The sequence below is a fragment of the Phodopus roborovskii genome, unplaced genomic scaffold (genome assembly GCF_943737965.1).
Source record: "Phodopus roborovskii unplaced genomic scaffold, PHOROB, whole genome shotgun sequence".
Lineage (NCBI taxonomy): Eukaryota > Metazoa > Chordata > Mammalia > Rodentia > Cricetidae > Phodopus > Phodopus roborovskii.
In genome coordinates this window covers 27,471,079-27,491,005 of record NW_026126416.1, presented here as the reverse complement: position 1 = coordinate 27,491,005, position 19,927 = coordinate 27,471,079, and the positions used below count along the sequence as shown (strand labels likewise).

Here is a 19,927-nt window from a genome sequence, read left to right as displayed (position 1 = left end):
ATAGTGGGATAATGGCTTAAAGGGAGCTAAGTAACCATGATGAATAGAATAGAGGAGGCGTGGTGGCCCCATAGGCTCATAAGTTTGAATATTTGGTCCCCAGTTGGTGGAATTGTTTGGAAAATGTGGCCTTGTTAGAGAATGTGTGTCACTGGGCACAGGCTTTAAAGTTTCAAAAGGCCACACCATTCATAGTTAGCTTTCTTTGCCTCATCGTGTTTCTTAAAAGCTTTTAGTTATTGCCACAGAGCCATGTGTGCCTGCCTGCTGTCATTCTCCTGGACCTGATGGTCATGTACTCACCATCTGAAGCTGTAAACCCCAATAAACATTTCCTTCTATTACCTGACTTGACCATGGTGTCTTATTACATCAATAACGAAGTAACTAAGATAGGAAGGAATGCAGAAAGTGATAAACAGCACTAAAAACCTTTTGAAGAAGTTATATAGAGACAAAGATACTATTATAGAAGCTTCCATATATATATATATATATATATATACATATGTGTGTGTGTAATATATATACATATATGTATGTATATGTGTATATTATACACACATAATAGGAGGAAAATGGAATCATCCCATAACAGGACAGCAATGCCTCTATTAGACACAACAAGCTAATAAATCATTATTCCAGTGCCAAACTTCTGGAGTTGTTGGCCAATGAGGCCCCATAGACTCCCAAACATTCAGGATATTGCCAATACTATTGGTTATCCTCCAGAAATAGATGGAAAGACCCTTTTGCTGAAGACACTGTGTACTTGAGTTATAGAACCTGGTACTGATGCGGCAGACTCATCTCTTCTGGCTACCTTTCAGAGTGCTTGAATCTGCTATGCATGCTACTAGAGAATAGAACATTAGTATCACATAACCTCTTCTCAAGGCTCAGAAGTCATTGAGGAAGAAGGGGTGGAAGAAACATGAGGGCCACAGATGGTAGGTGACTACATGGGACAGACACAACAGGCAGTTGCTCATACAAACTCACAGCAATTGTTACAGCATGCACCAGACTGGTACAAACTCAACCCAGGCCATATCCCAGCATGGAGAAAGGAACTGGGCACAAAGTCCAACCCTTAGCCAGGACAATGGATAGCTTCGGGGAGAGGGAGAGTCAGTTTTCTCTAAGAGTGTGGCTTTTGGTGAATTGCGTGAAAGGCCACACATCTGAGAATATATTGATTGCACAAATTAACTTGATAGGTGTGAAAACTTAGACTACAGAAAGTTGGGTTGGTAGAGAGGGAGGCAGGTGAATCTGGGAGGCTTTGGAAGAGCAGATGAAAATGATCAAAACAAGTATGATATTCTTAAAGAATACAGTTTTGGGGGCTGGAGGGATAGCTCAGCGTTAAAGGCTAGGCTCACAGCCATAAATATAAGAATACAGTTTTTGTACAGGTAGTAAGAGCAGCGTGGAGTTTTTAGAACAATTTTGATAGTTTAAAATAACACTTAAAGTTTGTGTTGAATTTTCTCATTCTAATTATTATATACTTAATTTGTGATTAGACAGTTATATAGTCTCTATTTGGCCTAGATTTTCTCTTTATCTTATTCACATACAAAAGGGAGGTTCCTTATATATCTTTACTAAATTTAGATCTTTCCAGGTGCCATCACTGAGAACGCTGCTGCTTCTCGATCCTTTATTTTCACACATCGGACAGATCCAGGCTCTGTCCAGAAACATATTTGGTTAGATTCATAACCCTCTCTTTCTACATTGGCGCATAGTTTACAAGCCTTTCCTGGCCTATTTTAGCTTCATGTCATGGTGCATTGTCACCATCCAGTCTCTGCTGCATGGAGCTGGAGAGGGTGGGGAGAAAAGCAAGGGCTGGCCACAGTGATGGGCCAGGAGAGGGAAAAAGCTTCCTTTGCCCAGTGAATCCAGTACTGCCCCCTCCTCTCCATTCAAGTTGTTTTGCTTTACATTTAACTAAAACACAACTTTGAAAGATTTAAATAAACAAACCCTGAAAGCAATTTAGACTAGCAAAGACAGTGGGTGCAAAAAGGAGACAACTGTTCTAGAAGGTTATTGATAGGTGATAAAATTAATTTTATAATAAAAGCAAATAACATTTTCTTCTCTGGGCTCTAATGTAGGTCTATATACATACAGACACATATAAATTTTGGCGAGCTGAAACTGTCTCTCTAAATCTCAACATCACTTTAAAGTGTCTCTAAACATTGTCTCTAAATAATCAGCATTGCTCTAATGTACTTAAATATCAACACACCTTAAATCTTCACTCAGAGAAGCATACGTTTTGCCCATTTACACAAAGATAACCTATTTTTAGGGAACAACTGTCTTCACATCAAACCTTGATTACCCTTCCTTAGAGCGGTGTACTTTTGCCTAGACCAGTGCTGTCCTGTCTTCCCAGGCCCTGCTTTTTTGTCATCCCTCCTGCCACACTGCTACTAGAGGCACCTTTCACAAGCACCTCAGCTCTTTTCTCTTCAGCGTGAACATGCAAACTCACAGGCATCTCTTCATGAGCCAGACTTGCCTACAGTGCTCGTTTCTTGCCTTAGAAATCCACCTTGTGTCTGACATGTCACCGCCTTTTGCATGGTTTCTTCTCCCTGCTTTCTGTGCTTTACCACTATGCTGCTTGAAGTTTGTGGACTAGACATCAAGAAAACCAAGTTTGTTTCTGCAAGCTAAATATCCGATCTATTTACTAAATTGTTCTGAAGGAATTAAGAAGTAAATAACACTTTTAAACCTTTAGGATGATGTTCTGTGTCTAAGAAACAGTTATATTTTTAATGAGTTATTGTTATGCTCCTAAGGTAGAATTCATACCCCCCTACACTGGAAATGTGAGAAACATCTTACAAATGAGGTTTTCACACCTAAACACTTATCTACTTAGAGAAGCCGGTGTTGTCATCATTGGTTAAATCCTGTAATAAGCCCTGTGAGGGATGGATTGGGCAGGGGGTGGCTTTCAGAATGAGGCAGTGATAAAAAGCATCATCAGGGTGTCTGCTGTGTATGCTCAGCTGGAAAAACCCTGTATCTCTGGTACTGTCCCAACCTGTGTCAACTCTGCTCTCAGTCCTGAGAACCACTTACTTTTTTTTTTTTTAACAAGGGAGCAAATGAGAAATTGCTCTGAATAAAAGTTATAAACACAAAATGACCCAACTTAGTGACATTTTTAGAAATATTCTTAAAGTAAGAATTTACAGTGCAAATTCAGAGTTTACAGGTCATGCCAATATCTTTAAGTCAATGGACTAAAGCTAACCATAATAAACTTTGGAACGTGAGCCATTACTAAACAGGCAGGCTGAAAGCCAGCATTTTAAGGTCTTAGTTACACTTACTGGTAGTGTGTGCATGTGTTTGTGCATGTGCCACAGCACGCATGTGGCAGTCAGAGGGCTTTCAAGGGTTGGTTTTCTTCTTTCACTACGTGGGGCCCAGGGATTGAACTCAGGTCCCCAGACTTGGCTAAGAGTGCCTTTGTCATCTTGCCAGGCATCATGTGATGAACTGTGCAATAAAGTTAAAATTGTACTTAGGAGATAAAAGTCACCAATAATGACTTCATTAACAGGCACCAAAAAAAAAAAAATCACTTTGAATGTTACTTTAAAGATACTATATTGACAGGAAGTTATAGTTAAAACAAAAAACAAAACAAAACAAAAATCCCCAACGAAATAATGGGAACAATGAGGAAAAATGTTAGGACACAAAACATAATGGCCCTGAGTAAATAGTAGAGTATGTCTACATCTGGAGTACAGATGTCATTCTCCTTGCTTGGCAGTAGTGACGGCTGCAGGGTACAATGAAAGCAGCCTAGAATTAGAATGAATGATGTAGAATCTATACTGTATGACACAGGCTAAAAACCACTTGGACTTTCCTCTAGAATAGGAAGTATTCATTAGGGTGAACATTAAGGTAGATCATATTCAGTATTTTTAGAATTATCACAACATGGATAAGAACAAAGATATGTTAGTTAACTCATGAAATATGAGAGTTCATGTGTGCACTGAGGTGTAATATGCTAGGAGGGAGACAGGTAAATAGATGTGCTTTTTTATATCACCATAGAAACATATGGAAAGTATTACCTACATCAGAGTTGCATGCTAAAAATACAAGTAGGTTGAGCCAAAATCAAAAAGGGAAATTTTATAGTTGAAGGGAAAACTGAAGATGTTTGGAGTTCTCTCAGAACTCTTTTGAGCATCATCAATGTCATCTGAGATGAAATATTACTTGAATTAATAATAGGTTTTTGTACTTCTCTAATTGTAAACTCCAAGACTGTCATAAAAATTATAAGGAAACTTACTATTTCTAGTTATCTTTTAACTTCAATTCTCACATTTTACATAGACCCTTAATTAAGGCAATTATTAATTCTTTAATCCTGAAATAATTAATAACTTCCATTGCTAACTTATAACTATACACTGGTTGGTAGGGGGCTTATATATCTTCCTATGTCCTTCAGCATTTGCTGAGTGCCTACCAAGTAGAGATTCAGATACAACACTGGGAATGTCATTTTCACAAGCATTAGGTAGTTCAACCCATAAGGAAACATGTAGGAAATACTGCAGTACAGAATGCTATGACATTGTGGAAACTGCTGGATGGAGTTAAGAATGTGCTGGGAATTTCATGGTAGAATAAGAAAATGAGTAAACTGGTGTGTTGAAGCCAAAGAATAATTTGTGAAGGAACAATGGGAGAAAGTGATGGAAGTAGGCTGTGGTGAGATTTTGGAGGGCTTTGAAGGGTTTGTTTTCCTCTGTTTTTTACAGAGAGCACACCCAAAGTGTTTGGAACACTAGACTGACTGTTATGCACATGGCACAGGGGGCAAATGTGAAGGCAGAAAGGCTGGAGACAGACTGGTAGGTAGAAAACTAATGGTTGCTTGGATAACGGTGATTGCAAGAGAAAGTCACGGTCACTTGGATAATGGTGATGGCAATGGAAAGTAATGGTCACTAGGATAACGGTGATGGCAGTGGACAATGGAGAGAAACGCTGTGTGCATATCTGAGATAGGAACGCAGGAGTTAGAACAGACATCCCCACGGAAGCTTGCCATGCATTCTAGCCTTTAAAAGTATTTTTAGTACTTTCTTGTGTAAATAGACGGTTTCACTTTTTTATCGTTCCTTGAATTTTTCATTTCGGCAAAAGCATGTTAACTACTCCACATAACAATTTATTACTTAGAGTGACATTATTAGGAAAGGACACCCACTTAAACCTTCCTAAGAGCCAACGGTGGAAATGGCTTTAAATCATGTTTTCCTTTCTGCACGCTGACAGCCATCACTGAAACCACATTAGACGTATCTGTGTGGGTGGCAGAGCGTCCCAGACTCTTGTCCGTTTATACTCCTTTCTGATCAGTTGAACTCTTACTGCTTGTGTGCTCAATCCCCTTACATTCAATCACATTCTTCCCTTGGAAATTCTGTCTTCACTGATACTGCACTGTGTATCTTATCTCTAGCCCTATATCATGAAAAGCCGGTGTCCTATTAAGACGTTAGTTAGGGAAACCAGAGAGACTTTCTAGGTTGTGGGAGGCTATTGCTTCAGTTGTTTCTAATTCTCATGAAATATGATTATGGGACGATATATTGCTTGTTTGGAATGATTTACAGCAAAGATTTGTATTTAGCAGATGTAGAGCATCTACATAGGCAGGTGAGCCATCCCTTCTGAAGTGGGAGAACTTCCTGTGATTTCAGAGTAAACAAGGGACCCCTACCTACCTCACTTCCAGGAGGCAAGGGCCAGGGAACTGGTGTAGAAATGCCAGTCTGTAATTACAGACCATGCTTCAGAATATGACACTGGGTAAATACCACCTGTTTGCTGTACAGCGAAATAGTTTGTTTCTGTTTTAGGTATATAGTTGGAGTCTGCTGAGAACAAGCTCCAGTTGTCTTAAGCACAAACAGTGACGTCACGGTACTGCGCCGCACAGATGCGCGGTCGCATGAGGTGGTCTACCCATTTTCTTATTAAGTCTCTCAATGAATGAAGGGATTATTTTTAGTCAACCTGACAAGTTACCTTAATTTTTTTTTGGAGATCACTGAAAATAAATTCAAGATTGAATAGCAGTTCCCAAAGGTGATGGTGTGGAGTCAGTCCCCTAATCACACGGTTCTCTGTCTCAGCTCTGCTGTTTAACGGTTACATGGAATGCTTCCCCAGAGTCAAAAGACACAAATACAGGATTAATGTTATCCATTGCGTGCATCAAGGGTGTTACCTTGCAGTAGTGGGCTCTATGGCAAAAAGAAGTTGGGAATGTTTTTCTCTCTAGCCTGACAGAGGCCTTTGTGTGTTATCCCCTCGAAGCAGAAGTCAAGGAAGGTGGACTGGCATCATCCCCAAGTGTGGACGCTGGCAAGCTCTCTCCAGGCACCAAAGTAAGGGGGCTACACATCTTCCGATGGTCAGACCATGATAGGACAGATAGTTTGTTCTGTGTTATGCAAACACTGTTTAGCTGGAGGTCCTGACTTACTTGAATTTAATTACTCATAATCTTGAGTTCATCTAATTCACTGCAACTTTTGAGGAAATCACTTTAAATTGTATGCACACCACGAGATACTAAAAACTGCATGCTCTTAAGTGAGTATCTCATATAATTTTGACACTGAGAAAAAACAAACTAAGCTCATGACAGGATTTCCTTATATAAGTTGTTCCTAAGAAATGAACCAAACCAAACCATCTTAAAAGCAAATGTAAAACTGAAACAAATTTAAAATGACACTTCAGCACTTTTATCCTTATATGTAACTTCTCTCCAGTGGAAAATATGAGAGCGACTCTGCTTTCAAATGTGTTTGCTTTGAAGAATTCTTTTTCTGGCTAGAGATATTCACTGAATACTGTCAATATAAAAAATACTACTTCTAGGGACATTCAAAACTAAAGATAGTCCAATAATCCAAATCTGAACACATAAGAAGGGTGTGAGAATTACGCTAGTTCAATCATCAGAGTATTTTATAGTCAAGGCTAATAAATTATACATGTGTACTATTATTATAACTGTTAAACTTTAATGCCTTAGAGCAAGAAACAATTTAAGCTTTCCAAGGTGAAATCATTTTTATTCCCTTTGTAGTACAGAATAGTTTTCTTCTGTTAACAAGGTCATAGCAATGGCTTAAAGGTTATTAGGTACCACAAATAATTCATAAATCACTTAAATACCCTGATTATTTTTTATGAAAAGACAAAGTAGGTGAAACCTCATCTGTAATAACCCTTGGATCCCAGAAAGAAGTCATCTTCATTACTAAAACATTCGCCATAACTAAGTTGTGCCTTTAAAGTGAGTGAGGGGAGCAGGGTTGTATCTGAATGTGACAGAAATCTATTGCTGTTGTCTGACCATCCTTAACGATACCAGCGATCTATAACAGCAGATTCAAAATGAACAGTGATGGTAAGGAGATAACAGAGAGGCCGTGTGTCTGCACCAAACCAAGGAATTCTCACGTGCATAGTGTGGCAGTTAGGGATTCCATATTAGATATAGTTGAAGACATTAAATAAAAATAGGAAGCGGGAAATTTTTATTTTATTTCTTTTGAAGACCTTAGCATTTTGATGCAAGCATGAGAAGGGGGCGGGATTAAGGACAACATATGAGGATTTCTTAAGTGGCATCTACATATAATTCTCTTACATCAGAATGAATGAACAAACACTAAATCCTTTACAATTAGAAATGCCAACAATAACTGTATTTTAAAAGTGAGATGGTCCTATTAAAGTTTTTAAATCATGTATATTTCTTTTTTATTACTGAAAACAATTCTGTTAGTCCCATTTTATAGTTGAAAAGTAATTATAGACAGATCACAAAATGAGTATAGGAATAAGATCCCTCAAACCTCTACGACATCAAGTTCATTATCTTTAATAAAATCTCCAACTCAAACAAGCCATCTAACAATTTGAAGTTATGTTTCACACGAGAACATGCAGAAGAGGGAACACAAAGAGCTTAAGATCAGGAAAATGGGGAGGTGAATGGGAGACAGTCTTGTGACAAAGCCATGGCACTCCATAGGATCTGACAACACTGAACCCCAAAACATGCAGCCCCTGATCAAGGAGGTGCTCTTGGGGCCCAGCCATACCCAGGGTAGCTAATGGCAGATAAGGGCTGTTGGAAGGAAGGAAGTTGTTTTCCTCAGGGGTGTAACTAACTAGTGAATTTTCAATGATCCTATGAATAGCTCTACACCCATGCCCACATAGGTAGCCTTCAACTAGTTTGAGTGTAGTGAGTCATAAACAAAACAAAACAAAATGAAAAGATATGAACTTGAGACAGGGACTTGACAGCAGAAGGGGGTCTGGTGAAGGTGGGAGGGAATATGGCCAGGATGTGTGAAACTGTAAAAGAATAAAATTTAAAAACTCCTGTAACTCAGCATCACTCATAACCTAGTGAAAACATCATCCCCCTTAACTTTTCTTATACATTTATCTTCAAAATGACTGGGATTTAAATAATTCATGAGTTCAATGCCTTGTGCTTTTATCCTTGGATATTCATTGGGCATGGATGTTGCCAAAATGGGCATGGCAACAGGAATGAATTAATGTGGTAGATATAATGTGAATCCTTGTTGTTGGGTGTCAGTAGAATATTTGCACTCTTGTTTGCTGAAAGCAGCTGGATTAGACACAGAGAGTGTGCATCTGTGTGAAGCATGGAAACTGGAACTTGAGCACTAGCCAAGAACAATGAGAGGGCCCTCCAGAAACTCAACAACTCACCAGGGTAGATGTGTATGGGTGTGTGCCTATGTGGCTTGGGTGCCACCTGTATGTATGGTGCCTTGAGAGGCCAGAAGAGAGTGTTGGAACTTCTGGCCTCTGAAGGCTGCCATGTGGGTGTGAAGAATTTAACCCAGGGCCTCTGGAAGAATAGCCAGTGCTCTTAACTTCTGAGTCAACTCTCTAGCCCTTTCATAATGTTCTTTATGAATGAAGACCTCAGCATTTTTCAGACTCAAAATAAGCTAACAATGAGGTGCTGATTCTATAACAATTGATGTGGTCTTAGGTTGAAATAAAATTCAATCCACTAGTTCTTAATTTTATAATTTTCTAGTTTAGAAAGTAATGGTTGAGTGTCTTCACAAACATTAAGTAAGTGTGTCTGGCAAACAGAGAGATGGGGTAAATTTTTTTCAGCCTTGCTCGTTATTTCATCATTTAGTCAAGACATGGTGACTTTCACTATTTTATAAATAGCTCCTTTCACTGTAACGTGCAGTTAAATTTATAACGTTGGCTAACAGTATTCTGAGTTAAATATAAACTAATAGAGGTAAAACAACTTTACAACTCACATTTAAATTTTGTATTGCAATATATTTGATAATGCATGGTTCATGTGTAGACACTCTCCATGTCGGCCAAGCCTGTGACTAGAATGAGGTCTGGCAATGAGCATGCCATGATTATTTCTTAAATAACTTTGTGTGACCATCATACAGCAGGCAGCATTGTTTTGGGTGAAGTAAAACAATTCTCTGCACCTGCAATGTTTTGTTTGTGGAGCACTGCTTGCAAATATCAGGGCAAAACCATGTTGTTATCTTATCATTCAGAAACTACATTGCAAGAATAACCAAGCTAGCTTTTAAAGTGTGTAAGCATGTTAATCAGACCAGAGAGGCATGTTTGTTGTCTATGGTACAATGGCATTCATATTTTAACTTGCACCCATTTAATGAACTTTTAATTGTGTAAACCCATAGAAAAATTTTGGGATTATGAGTTTTACATTGTTAAAGACAATTACATCTTTCTTTATTTATAAATATAACCTACTGTATTAACACAGGTCTTTTAACACAACCTTGAAAAATGTGCTTTCATTAAAACATCCTTCATGGGCACATGTTTTACTATATTCCAAACTCTGAAATAATGAAGCAATTAATACAATAATAAGATAGACAGTAATAGAGAGTTAGTATGAAATAAGCTAATAGCCCATGACTGAGAGAACCATGAACACTAGGATCTCTGCCTTAATCTAAACCTTGCTGAAATGTTGGTTTGAATAAATAACCTAGTGGGTGAGCAATTTCGGAGGCATTCTGGATGAGGAAGAGCAAAAGAAATGCTGTGAGGTGGTGAGGGTGGTCAGTGTCCTCACTTTTGGGAAGGGCGGACTCACTGAACATACAACACCCAGGACTAGAGCTGCTCCTAAGTGTAACAAACCATGGGAGAACTGGTAACTTACAGCTCGTGCACATGGGCACGCAGCTACATGGTAAGTAAATCATTGAGACCAAACAATCCTGAGAGAGGAACAGCTGAGAGAGAAGAAGGGAATGAAAATATGCAACAAATAATGCTGGAAAAAAAAAAGAGAGAGAGAGATGGCTATTTCCAAAAATAAGAAAACCAACTTAGGGTCAAGTTTCACCTTATAAATTCAAAGTACTTTCCAGCTCAGTTTAAGGATGTTTGAATTCCTGTCTGAAATTCAAAACAAAAAGGGAAAACTAGAATAAAATGTATTTCAGGCAGCTGGATGAAATGACTCTCAAGCACAAAAACAATATAAGCTGTGAAAAAGCAATAGTTATATGATCCTATATAAAGATAATCTTCCTCAAGAGGTGAAGTGAGGTCTTTGCCATGTTGCCTAGGTTAACTTCAAACTTGAAATTTTCTCAGTCTCGGGATCACGGTCATATGCCATCCCTCCTAGCTAAGAAAGGGATAGTGGTCAAGTGAATTCATACAAGGAGGGTTCAAGGCTGGTGAAGCAGCAGCCAGACTAGGATAAAGGGTAAAGTGCCAAAGGTTGCACCAGAGTTATGACTGCCACTGTATTCTTGGACCTGACACAGCTGGTTCATCAGTGGCCTTGACAAGAGGAGACTAGTTAAATTTGGTTCTGGTGAAAAGAAACTGAAACCACTTTTTAGTGAAGGGCTTCAGGAAGGGTGGAGACCCATATCAACTGGGAAGGGACACTGTATTCATTTGGCCCCTAGACACTGAGCCTAGAGTCCATAAAAATTACAAGTCCTTAAAATACACTTAGAACTTTAAAATTAAGATAGTGGCATTAAAATGCAAAAATAGTGATTGGCAAATATTTAGCATATAAAATGCCATGCTAGCTTCATTACTTGCTAAATATGATAATTTTAACAATATTTGAAGACAATTTGGTATTTTTCACTTTGTAAGAATTCTCAAGAATGCATGTCTGTAAAATGTGTAACAAAGGGTAAGATCAATGATTTATTTTAGAACAACTAATTTCAAAAGAATGATTGCACAAAACCCTAAAATAATTTTCAAGTGTTTCTATTGAGTAATATTCACATATTTAATATGATTCCCTGTGTCAGACAGTCTTGAGAAATGGTATTTGGAATCCATGAAATCTTAAAGCAACTCTGATTAAGAGAATACATGTAAAGGGGGCTCTTTGTAACCAAAAAGCAAAGGGAAGAGGGACTGCAGATGACCTGGCAAGGCAGGGGATAACTAAGTTGAGACTACTCTTTAAAGTAATTTATTTTTTAAATTTACAACAACAAATAAAGTGAATGCAAGATACGGGGGGGGGGGGAAAGACTAAGATACAGGATTTTAATGTAAAAAAGGCATTTGTTAAAAAACAAATTCTTTGCTATCTTTGTAATTATGTCCATGCTTAAAACAAACAAACAAACAAACAACCCACAGCAACAGAAAACCACAACTTATTAATAGCTGTATTCTTTAACACTGAACATCAATAAAATAGTCAGCTAGATCAAACAAAAATGTTTCCCATAGTTTACTCTTTGTTTATGTATTTACCATTTGAAACCCAATAGATTAAAATGCATTAAGAAAGTCTCCGGGTTTTTGGAAGCACACTGACTATTTCTGTATACGCGTTCATGAAGTTTCTATTTATAAAACAATGTTTACTAGGGTTATAAACTAGCCAGAGATATTCATAGCACAAATGCTTGAGACATAACAACAGACGGCAAATTGCAACAAAAACCTTCACGAGAAATAAAAGTGGGTTTAGGAAGCCTGGTTTCAAGCAGGATTTTAGTCTTGATACCACTTTACACTCTAAAACATTATCTAGAACAACAAAGAACTATTGTGCGAGGAGGCTATAACTATGTAAACTTAGTGCATAGAAATTTAAGCTAATGTATTTTGAAAAACAAATCTAACTTAAAGAGCACATTAACTCTTGTGGGTAAAAATGGTTCTACGGAACACTTTCATTTCGGCCTCTTACCTACCATTCACATATAATTAGTTTTCCTTCAGTGGATCTCTAGCCTGACATTCTTCTTCTTCTTTTTAAAATACTCACTACATTTACCTATTTATGTGCGTGTACTGGTAGGGGCAAGTGTGCACAGGACGTATATAGTGGCCGGAGGGAATGGTAGGAGTTGGTTCTCTCCTTCCACTTTGGGATGGATGTCTGCCACTCCTCACCTAAGCCATCTCACCCATGCCCAGACTGATATTTTAAGTTATAAACCAGAAGGAGATCTCATTGTTTTCAAATATAGGTTCAAATTCTCAGAGTTAGTATTCACTCCTATTACTTATATGTCTTAATCTACATAGTTCTAATTCCAAACGTATGAATATGACATTTGAATTTTAGCTTTTATGAACTTGCATGTTCTGTTTATTTAACTGCATCATGTTTTCATCCTGTCTACGTATTAACCTTATCCATCATTTATGATTTGATTTAAACTCTATCACTATTCAGGTCCTATTACCCTTATTTACCATGGATAACATTTTTTTTTGTTTTTAATTCCTACAAAATTGATTTTCCATTCCATGAATTTAAGGGATTGGCATGTATTGCTGGATAATACTTATCTTTGTCTGAAGAAAGAGAACTCTGAACTGGAATTTGATAGTTTCTCTATTAATATCAAAGTATTTTGATGACTGCATAATTAATCCACTGGCTCAAGTTTCTAAATGTTACTGAATCTCGTGTTCCACCCCAAAATTTAAGAATAGTGCAATAGTGGTTTTCACACACAGAGGTTTTGTGCTTTCTACACTTGCCAATGTGTATTTGAACATTGCATAACTGTTTATGTGTTACAAAAAGAAACAATTCATTTGATAAGTAGATTTTAATCATCAAAGACAATATTAATAACAAATCTCATATGCTCTATGTATTTGGAACAAGAATAAATAATTAAGATGTTTGTATAAGTAGTCCTTTTATAGTCTGCCATTGTATACAATTAATAAAAGTCTAGAGTACAAGTTTAAAAAGTTAAATTTAAAATTTAAAAACTTATATTTTTCAGTCAAGACTATAGATTTGCAGACAACTTGGGCAGAGAGCAGAGTTACCATGGTTCCACTATTTTTAATGTCTTGGTATGGTGTATATTTCCTACCACCGATGAACTGATATTTAAATACATGTTGTTAGCTTGTTGTCCTGTACAATTCTATGAATTTTGACAAATGCATAATAAATTGTATCTGCTGTAACAGTTCCGTACAACAATCCACTAATTAAAAAATCTTCTGCTTCCATATGTAATGCACATATAAGGGTATTTTTTTTCTTCTATGTCTTTTTGTAGCTTGATATTGAGTTCTAAAGACATTTAACTAACATTCCAGTATATGAACGTAGCACATTTGTTCCCCTCTTGAACACCATAGTTGTCTCTTATTTCTAGCTCTTACAAGTAAAGCTGCTTTAAACATTCAGATTTCTGTGTGGACATGTCTTCTACTCGATAGGGTAAGTGCCTTGGCACAAAGTGTCTGTGTGTTCAGTTCCTAAGAAAAGGCCAAAGTGTCTTCCAAGTTGACTGCACTTGGAGTTCCTGCTACCCAGGAGGAGCCTGGCCTGAGCTGCATTTTTGCCAATGTGCCATGAGCTGTGGGACTTTGTCATGCTAATAGCTGTGAGGGTGACCTCGCCATTGTTTTCATTCTTTAGTGACAGAATATGGCACCTCTCCCTTTCATCAGTTCATTTGCTATAATTTCTTCAGATAGTTTGTGTACTTTTAATGATATTTATTATCACATTTTAAGATATTTAGAGACACTATACTTTGCAAACATGTATTTATATCACAGAATTTATTATTAAATTCAATCTAAAACTTTACATGTAATTATTCAGTCATTAAGATATTTCTCACTCAATACAATCTTGACAGAATATCCTAAAAGTTCATTATTTAACATTAGAATTGTTTTTATTTCTTCCATTTTAGTTTTAATGTATGCAAGAAGATATACTTGACTAAAGACAAAATTAAACATTCTGATTAGCCTAATCATCAGACCACATTTTTCATCTTTGAAATTTGTATTATACCATCTATATTTATATGTGATCCCCTCAAGAACTTTCAGTTTAATGCTTAAGAGTCTTAGCAAATAAATATTAATATACTGTGATGAATATGTTTCCATGTGATTATTGAAAATAATTTTGAAAAGGGAAGGAAACGTACTCTTAATCATGAAGCTATTAACAATAGAAAAGCCATTAGTGAGCATGCCCTGGTGTGTGAGCTAGACACCTAAATGGTAAAATCTTGCAGAAGGTTGCAGGATGCGCATTACATATTATCTTAGTTTTCATATCTGTCTTCCTTCCCTCCCTCTTCCTCTATCTTTCTCTCTCAGTTTTTGAGCTTTCTCATCATGTTAAAGGTTTGGTGCATCTATATAATGTAATATGCTTCACCTCACTGGGGATAAACTTCTTATAAACAGAAATATAGATCCACAGACATCATCTTACATTCACCTTATAGGAAGCAACATACATTTTTTAAAAATTTACTGTATATTAAAAGGTCAAGAACAATTAAGTTACCTTGGTAGATAAATTTTATCAGTAAGTTATATATTCTTATATTTTCTGAGACTCTCCCCCACTCTTGTTTTGCGATGGAGGCAAAAAAAAAAAAAAAGTTTAGATAACAATTCTACAGATTTTGTAGATACTGAAAAGAATACCATCCCTAATTTACATGGGAACAAAAAAAAAGTGGTAGAGCTAATATTCTCATTCCTGGGTTCCTTGATTTTAAAAAGGGCGCAGCTGACAGGCAGGGTATAACAGAGTAAACATTCAGGGTAGATTTCTGCCCATACTTCTTAATGATATCTCTCCAAATGACTTTTAGGTATGTTCAATTCCTGGTATGAAAAATTCTTTTTACTATCATGCAATTGAAAATATAGGATTGTGGCCATTTGAAGTATAATCTTATCCCATTTCAAGCTAAAATCCTTACAATTACTTTTTGTATCTTTAATCTTAACATGAGGAAGAATAAGATTAACAATTCTATCACCGATTGGTGTCAAAGCCCAGCAGGAGCAGCAGTAGACAATGGATAGTCAGGGGACAGGGGAGTTTTTGGGGGAAATTATGACAGGTCCTAAAAGACAAGGAGTTCACATACCACAGGACCAATGACTATCACTCTGTGTCCATACAGCTGTGTTGTGTGGACAACTGACCTATACAGGAACACCTTGTGAACATTACACATCCATGCTCTGATCCTAACTGACCACGAATACCACACCCCAGAATTTGGATCATGCACTCTCTTCTCTCAGAAAATTCAGTAGTAGTTTGGAAAAAAGGAAAATAGTGCAAACTTTTCATGGTGGTAAAGTCCTGAGAACCCTACTTCAGTACATTCTTAAATAGTTACATACAAACATGCATGCATGCATGCATACATACATACATACATACATACATACATACATACACACACACACACACATATATATATATAATTTTTTCTTATTTTACATATCAATCCCAGTTCCCTCTCCCTTCCTCTCATGCCCCCACAACCCCCTCCCACCCCTACTCCACAGTAGGGTGATGCCTTCTAGGAGAAATCATCAAAATCTGTCAAGTCATTTGGAGTAGGTACTAGGCCTTCCCTCCTGCTTATAGGATAAGGGAGTATCCTTCCATGGGGAATGTGCTCCCAAAGTCCTTTCATGCGCCAGGGATACATTCTGGTTTCACTGTCAGAGGTCCCTTAGACTGCTCAGGCCTTCTAATTGAGACCCATGTTCAGGGGGTCTGGGTCTGTCCAATGTTGGTTTCCCAGCTGCCAGTCTGGGGTCCATGGGCTCCCCCTTGTTCAGGTCAGTTGTCTCTGTGGGTTTCTGTAGCCTGGTTTTGACCCCATTTTCTTATCACTCTGCAACTGGATTATAGGACTTCGGCTCAGTGTTTAGCTGTGGGTGTCTGCTACTAGATGAGGGCTCTATGATGGCATATAAATTAGTCATCAATCTCATTATCAGGGAAGGGCATTTAAGCTAGCCTTTCCACTGTTGCTCAGATTGTTAGTTGGGGGCATCCTTGTAGGTCTCAGGACATTTCTCTAGAGTCAGTTTTCTCTTCAAACCTATAATGGCTCCCTCTTTTATGGTCTCTCTCTCTCTCTCTCTCTCTCTCTCTCTCTTTGCTCTCATCTTTTCGTCCCCCAACTTAATCTTCCTAGTCCCACATGTTCTCCTCTCATTCCCTTCTCTTTCTCCTCTCTCTCCACTCACTCCCCCACCCCCCCACTCCCAATATGCTCAGGAGATCTTGTTCCTTTCCCCTTCTGTGAGAGACCTTGTGTGAATGAATCTCTTAGCTTCCTCCTTGTATCCTAGTTCCTCTGGCGGTGTGAATTATAGGATGGTGATCCTTTGCTCTATGTTTAAAATCCATATACGAGTGAGTACATACCATGTTCCTCTTTTTGTGACTGGGTTACCTCACTCAGGATGTTGAAATACTACTAATGGGGAAAAAAAAAAAAAAAACAATGGAATCTTGAAATTCACAGGCAAATGGATGGAACTTGAAGAAGCCATCCTGATTTACGTTGTTTTTAAGGTAGAACTGCAAGTGAGGTGCAGTCGTTACCTTCAGTACCCTTCTCTTCATGTCAGGAGTGTCAGCTTAACCCCACGGGGCTCTGGTGATGGTGCACTGCTTCCCTTGGTGCATCTTTAGAGAAAAGTGAAGTTGTTACATAAGAGCCTGAGGTGGGTCTTGTCTCTGAACTGAGCCTGACTGGTAGCAGTAGCTCTCAGGAAAGATTTGCTGCATGTTGTGTGACTGCATCAGCATCAACATCATAACCTGTCATGAACTTGGCAAGCATGTGTAAAATTTCCATGGCCTCTTGAGGCCAATGTTCTCCAGAAAGTGGGTCTTCTAAGTAAGATGTTTCTACATGAGCGTTAGCTATTTCAAGTCCATAAACCAGGACTGTGTTCTTAGTCTCTTAAATCACAGGATTTCATGCATTTAACAATGCTTCACAAATAGTCAAAATACATATTCCTTTGCTTTTGCATCATAGACTCCAGTTTTTAGATGTACAGTTGCACTAGGTACATCTGGCTATTGCTGAGTGCAGCATATTGCAAAGGGGGTTTCTGTTCACACAGAAGACAAATACTAGCTACACTAATTTTATGATCACACACATTTCCTCCCACAACTCCTCCAGATCTTCCCCACCTCTCCCATCTCCCCAACTCCATGTCCTTTCTCTCTTTTAGAAACAGACAAATAAAAATAAAAAAGACAAGAAACATACACACAATTTCCACAAAAAATATACAAGCAAAAGACCAATAAGACAAAGTAAATAAATACCCAAACCAAGACAAAACATCTATCAAAATACCATTGTGTAAGTTCTGTGTTGGCTAGTTACTCCTGTGCATGGGACCTGCCCTGGAGTGTGGTTTGTATGCCTAGTGAGACTCCATTGGAGAATTGCTTTCTTTGGAGTGGGTATCAGCTGCAGGTAGCTATGGGTGGGGGCCTCCATTTACTTCCCTCACTCAGTTGCTGGAAGTCCACCAGGCTTGCCTGTGTAGGCCCTGTGCTTGCTGTCATAGTCTCGGTGAGATATGTGCATCATTCCTACTGTGTTTTCCTTGTGGTCTTCTGTTACCTCTGGTTCTTACAGTCTCTCTGCCTCCTCTTCTGCATAGATCCCTGAGCCTTGAAGGGAGAGGTTAGATGAAGACATCCCATTTAGGACAGAGGGCTGCACAGTCTCTCTCTGTACATTGGCCAGTTGTGGGTCTCTGTGTTAATTCCCATCTACTGTAAGAAGCTTCTCTGATGATGGCTTGAGCAAGGCACTGATCCTTTTTCTTATTATATATGATTAAAGAAAATATCTGGTAACATTGCAAAGTGTCTTTTTTATAAAATCAATTCCACAAAGATTTTAAAATTAATTACAAAGTATACAAATTTATGTGAATAGGATTTATAATTAAATTTTGAATCATCTCTGTGCATTGAAACATTTAATTTAAAACAATATATTTTAAAGACAGTTGATTCTACTTATTACCAATTGGTAATTGCTTTATTTATAAATTTAAAGATATCCATTTTCAGTATAGTTAAGAAATATTCTACTAGTAATAATTTTTAAGATAAAATATAGCCAAACAGAAGAACAAAATTGTTAGGTATATCCCTCCTTTCTTTTTTTTTCACCACACTTTCTACTTAAATTCTACATTTGCCACTTGCCAGATGTCAGGCTTTGGCAGGTTGCTTCCTTCTCTGTGTATCAGCAGCATCCTCTGCGAAGCAGGTGTAGCAAGGATGCCTGCCCCACAGTGTGTGGTGATGACTGGACAGGTTCAAACATGGAACATTTCTTATGGTAAGAATTCAGCAAATATTAGCTTCACTCTCATTATGGTAGGATAGAAGTGCAGTTCCACAGGTTAAATCAGATTATGCAAATATTTCTTTGCATCCAGATATCCTTCTCTGTGCAACAAAGATCTTTAGTTTGCACTTCCATGTTTAATGATTACTCTAGTGTTTGTGACTGCAAGTTAGGGAACAGGTCTCAAGATCAGTGGATAATTGATACATGTTTCTGTGATTCCTTGCAGACATCATGGAAATCAGGACTGTGGCAGTTGGAATCGTGGCAATCAAAGGGGTGGAAAGTGAATATTATCTTGCAATGAACAAAGAAGGAAAACTCTATGCAAAGGTACTAATAATTGATAACTTAGAGTTTTTATTCAAATTATTTTTGTCAAAAATATATGCCTTCCTGAAAACTGTAATTAATTTTCTTTCACTGGTACAAGTTAAATATTTCCTTAAAACATTTTATTATCCCAGAATTAAGGTAAAATATTTTATGTACGACCTTAGATTGCTTAAGCTACCTGGATATTAGACTCTTCATCTGTAAGATGACTTGAAATAACTGGTCTGTAGGGTCCTTTCAATTCTAAATTCCAATGTGCATTTAGATATCTGAAGCATAAATTTTCCATCTGTGAGTATTAAAGCTCTTTTTGTTAGACTTCATCCAATTTGCACATTGCTGACATTGAAAATTCTTGAGAAAAAAATTGACATCAGTCTCACAATCATGGGCTTTGAACTACAAGCATTCATGTTGTTTCTGCTTTATTAGGATGTAAAATATGTGACAGTCCACCCCACCATAGTAAAGCAAAATTCATTTCCTTTGTATTTAAAATTTTCATTTTACATACCAACCCCAGTTCCTCCTCTCTCCCCTTCCCCTGCCCCCATTCCCGTCCACTCCTTAGAGGGGGGTAAGGCCTTTCTTGGGGACTCAACAAATTCTGAAATAGCAAGTTGAGGCAGGACCAAGCCCCTCCCCACTGTATCAAGGTTGAGCAAGGTATCCCACCCAAAAGCCAGTTCATTCCCCTGGGTTATGTCCTGGTGCTACTATCCCCAACAGATCAAACCACATAACTGTCACCCACGTTCAGAGGGTCT

The 19,927-nt window shown here is 37.8% G+C and overlaps 2 protein-coding genes across 3 annotated transcripts in view; one reads left to right on the top strand and one right to left on the bottom strand.

Moving 5' to 3' along the window:
- The window catches only part of Fam227b (family with sequence similarity 227 member B), a 132,177-nt gene that overhangs the window by 79,010 nt on the left and 33,240 nt on the right, over window positions 1–19,927 (bottom strand).
- Fgf7 (fibroblast growth factor 7) overlaps window positions 1–19,927 on the top strand; it is a 55,089-nt gene that overhangs the window by 33,114 nt on the left and 2,048 nt on the right. For both annotated transcript variants that reach the window (XM_051183497.1, XM_051183498.1), the window contains exon 3: window positions 19,054–19,157. In XM_051183497.1, the coding sequence (XP_051039454.1) occupies window positions 19,054–19,157 (104 nt within the window). The remainder of the gene's footprint in view (window positions 1–19,053; window positions 19,158–19,927) is intronic.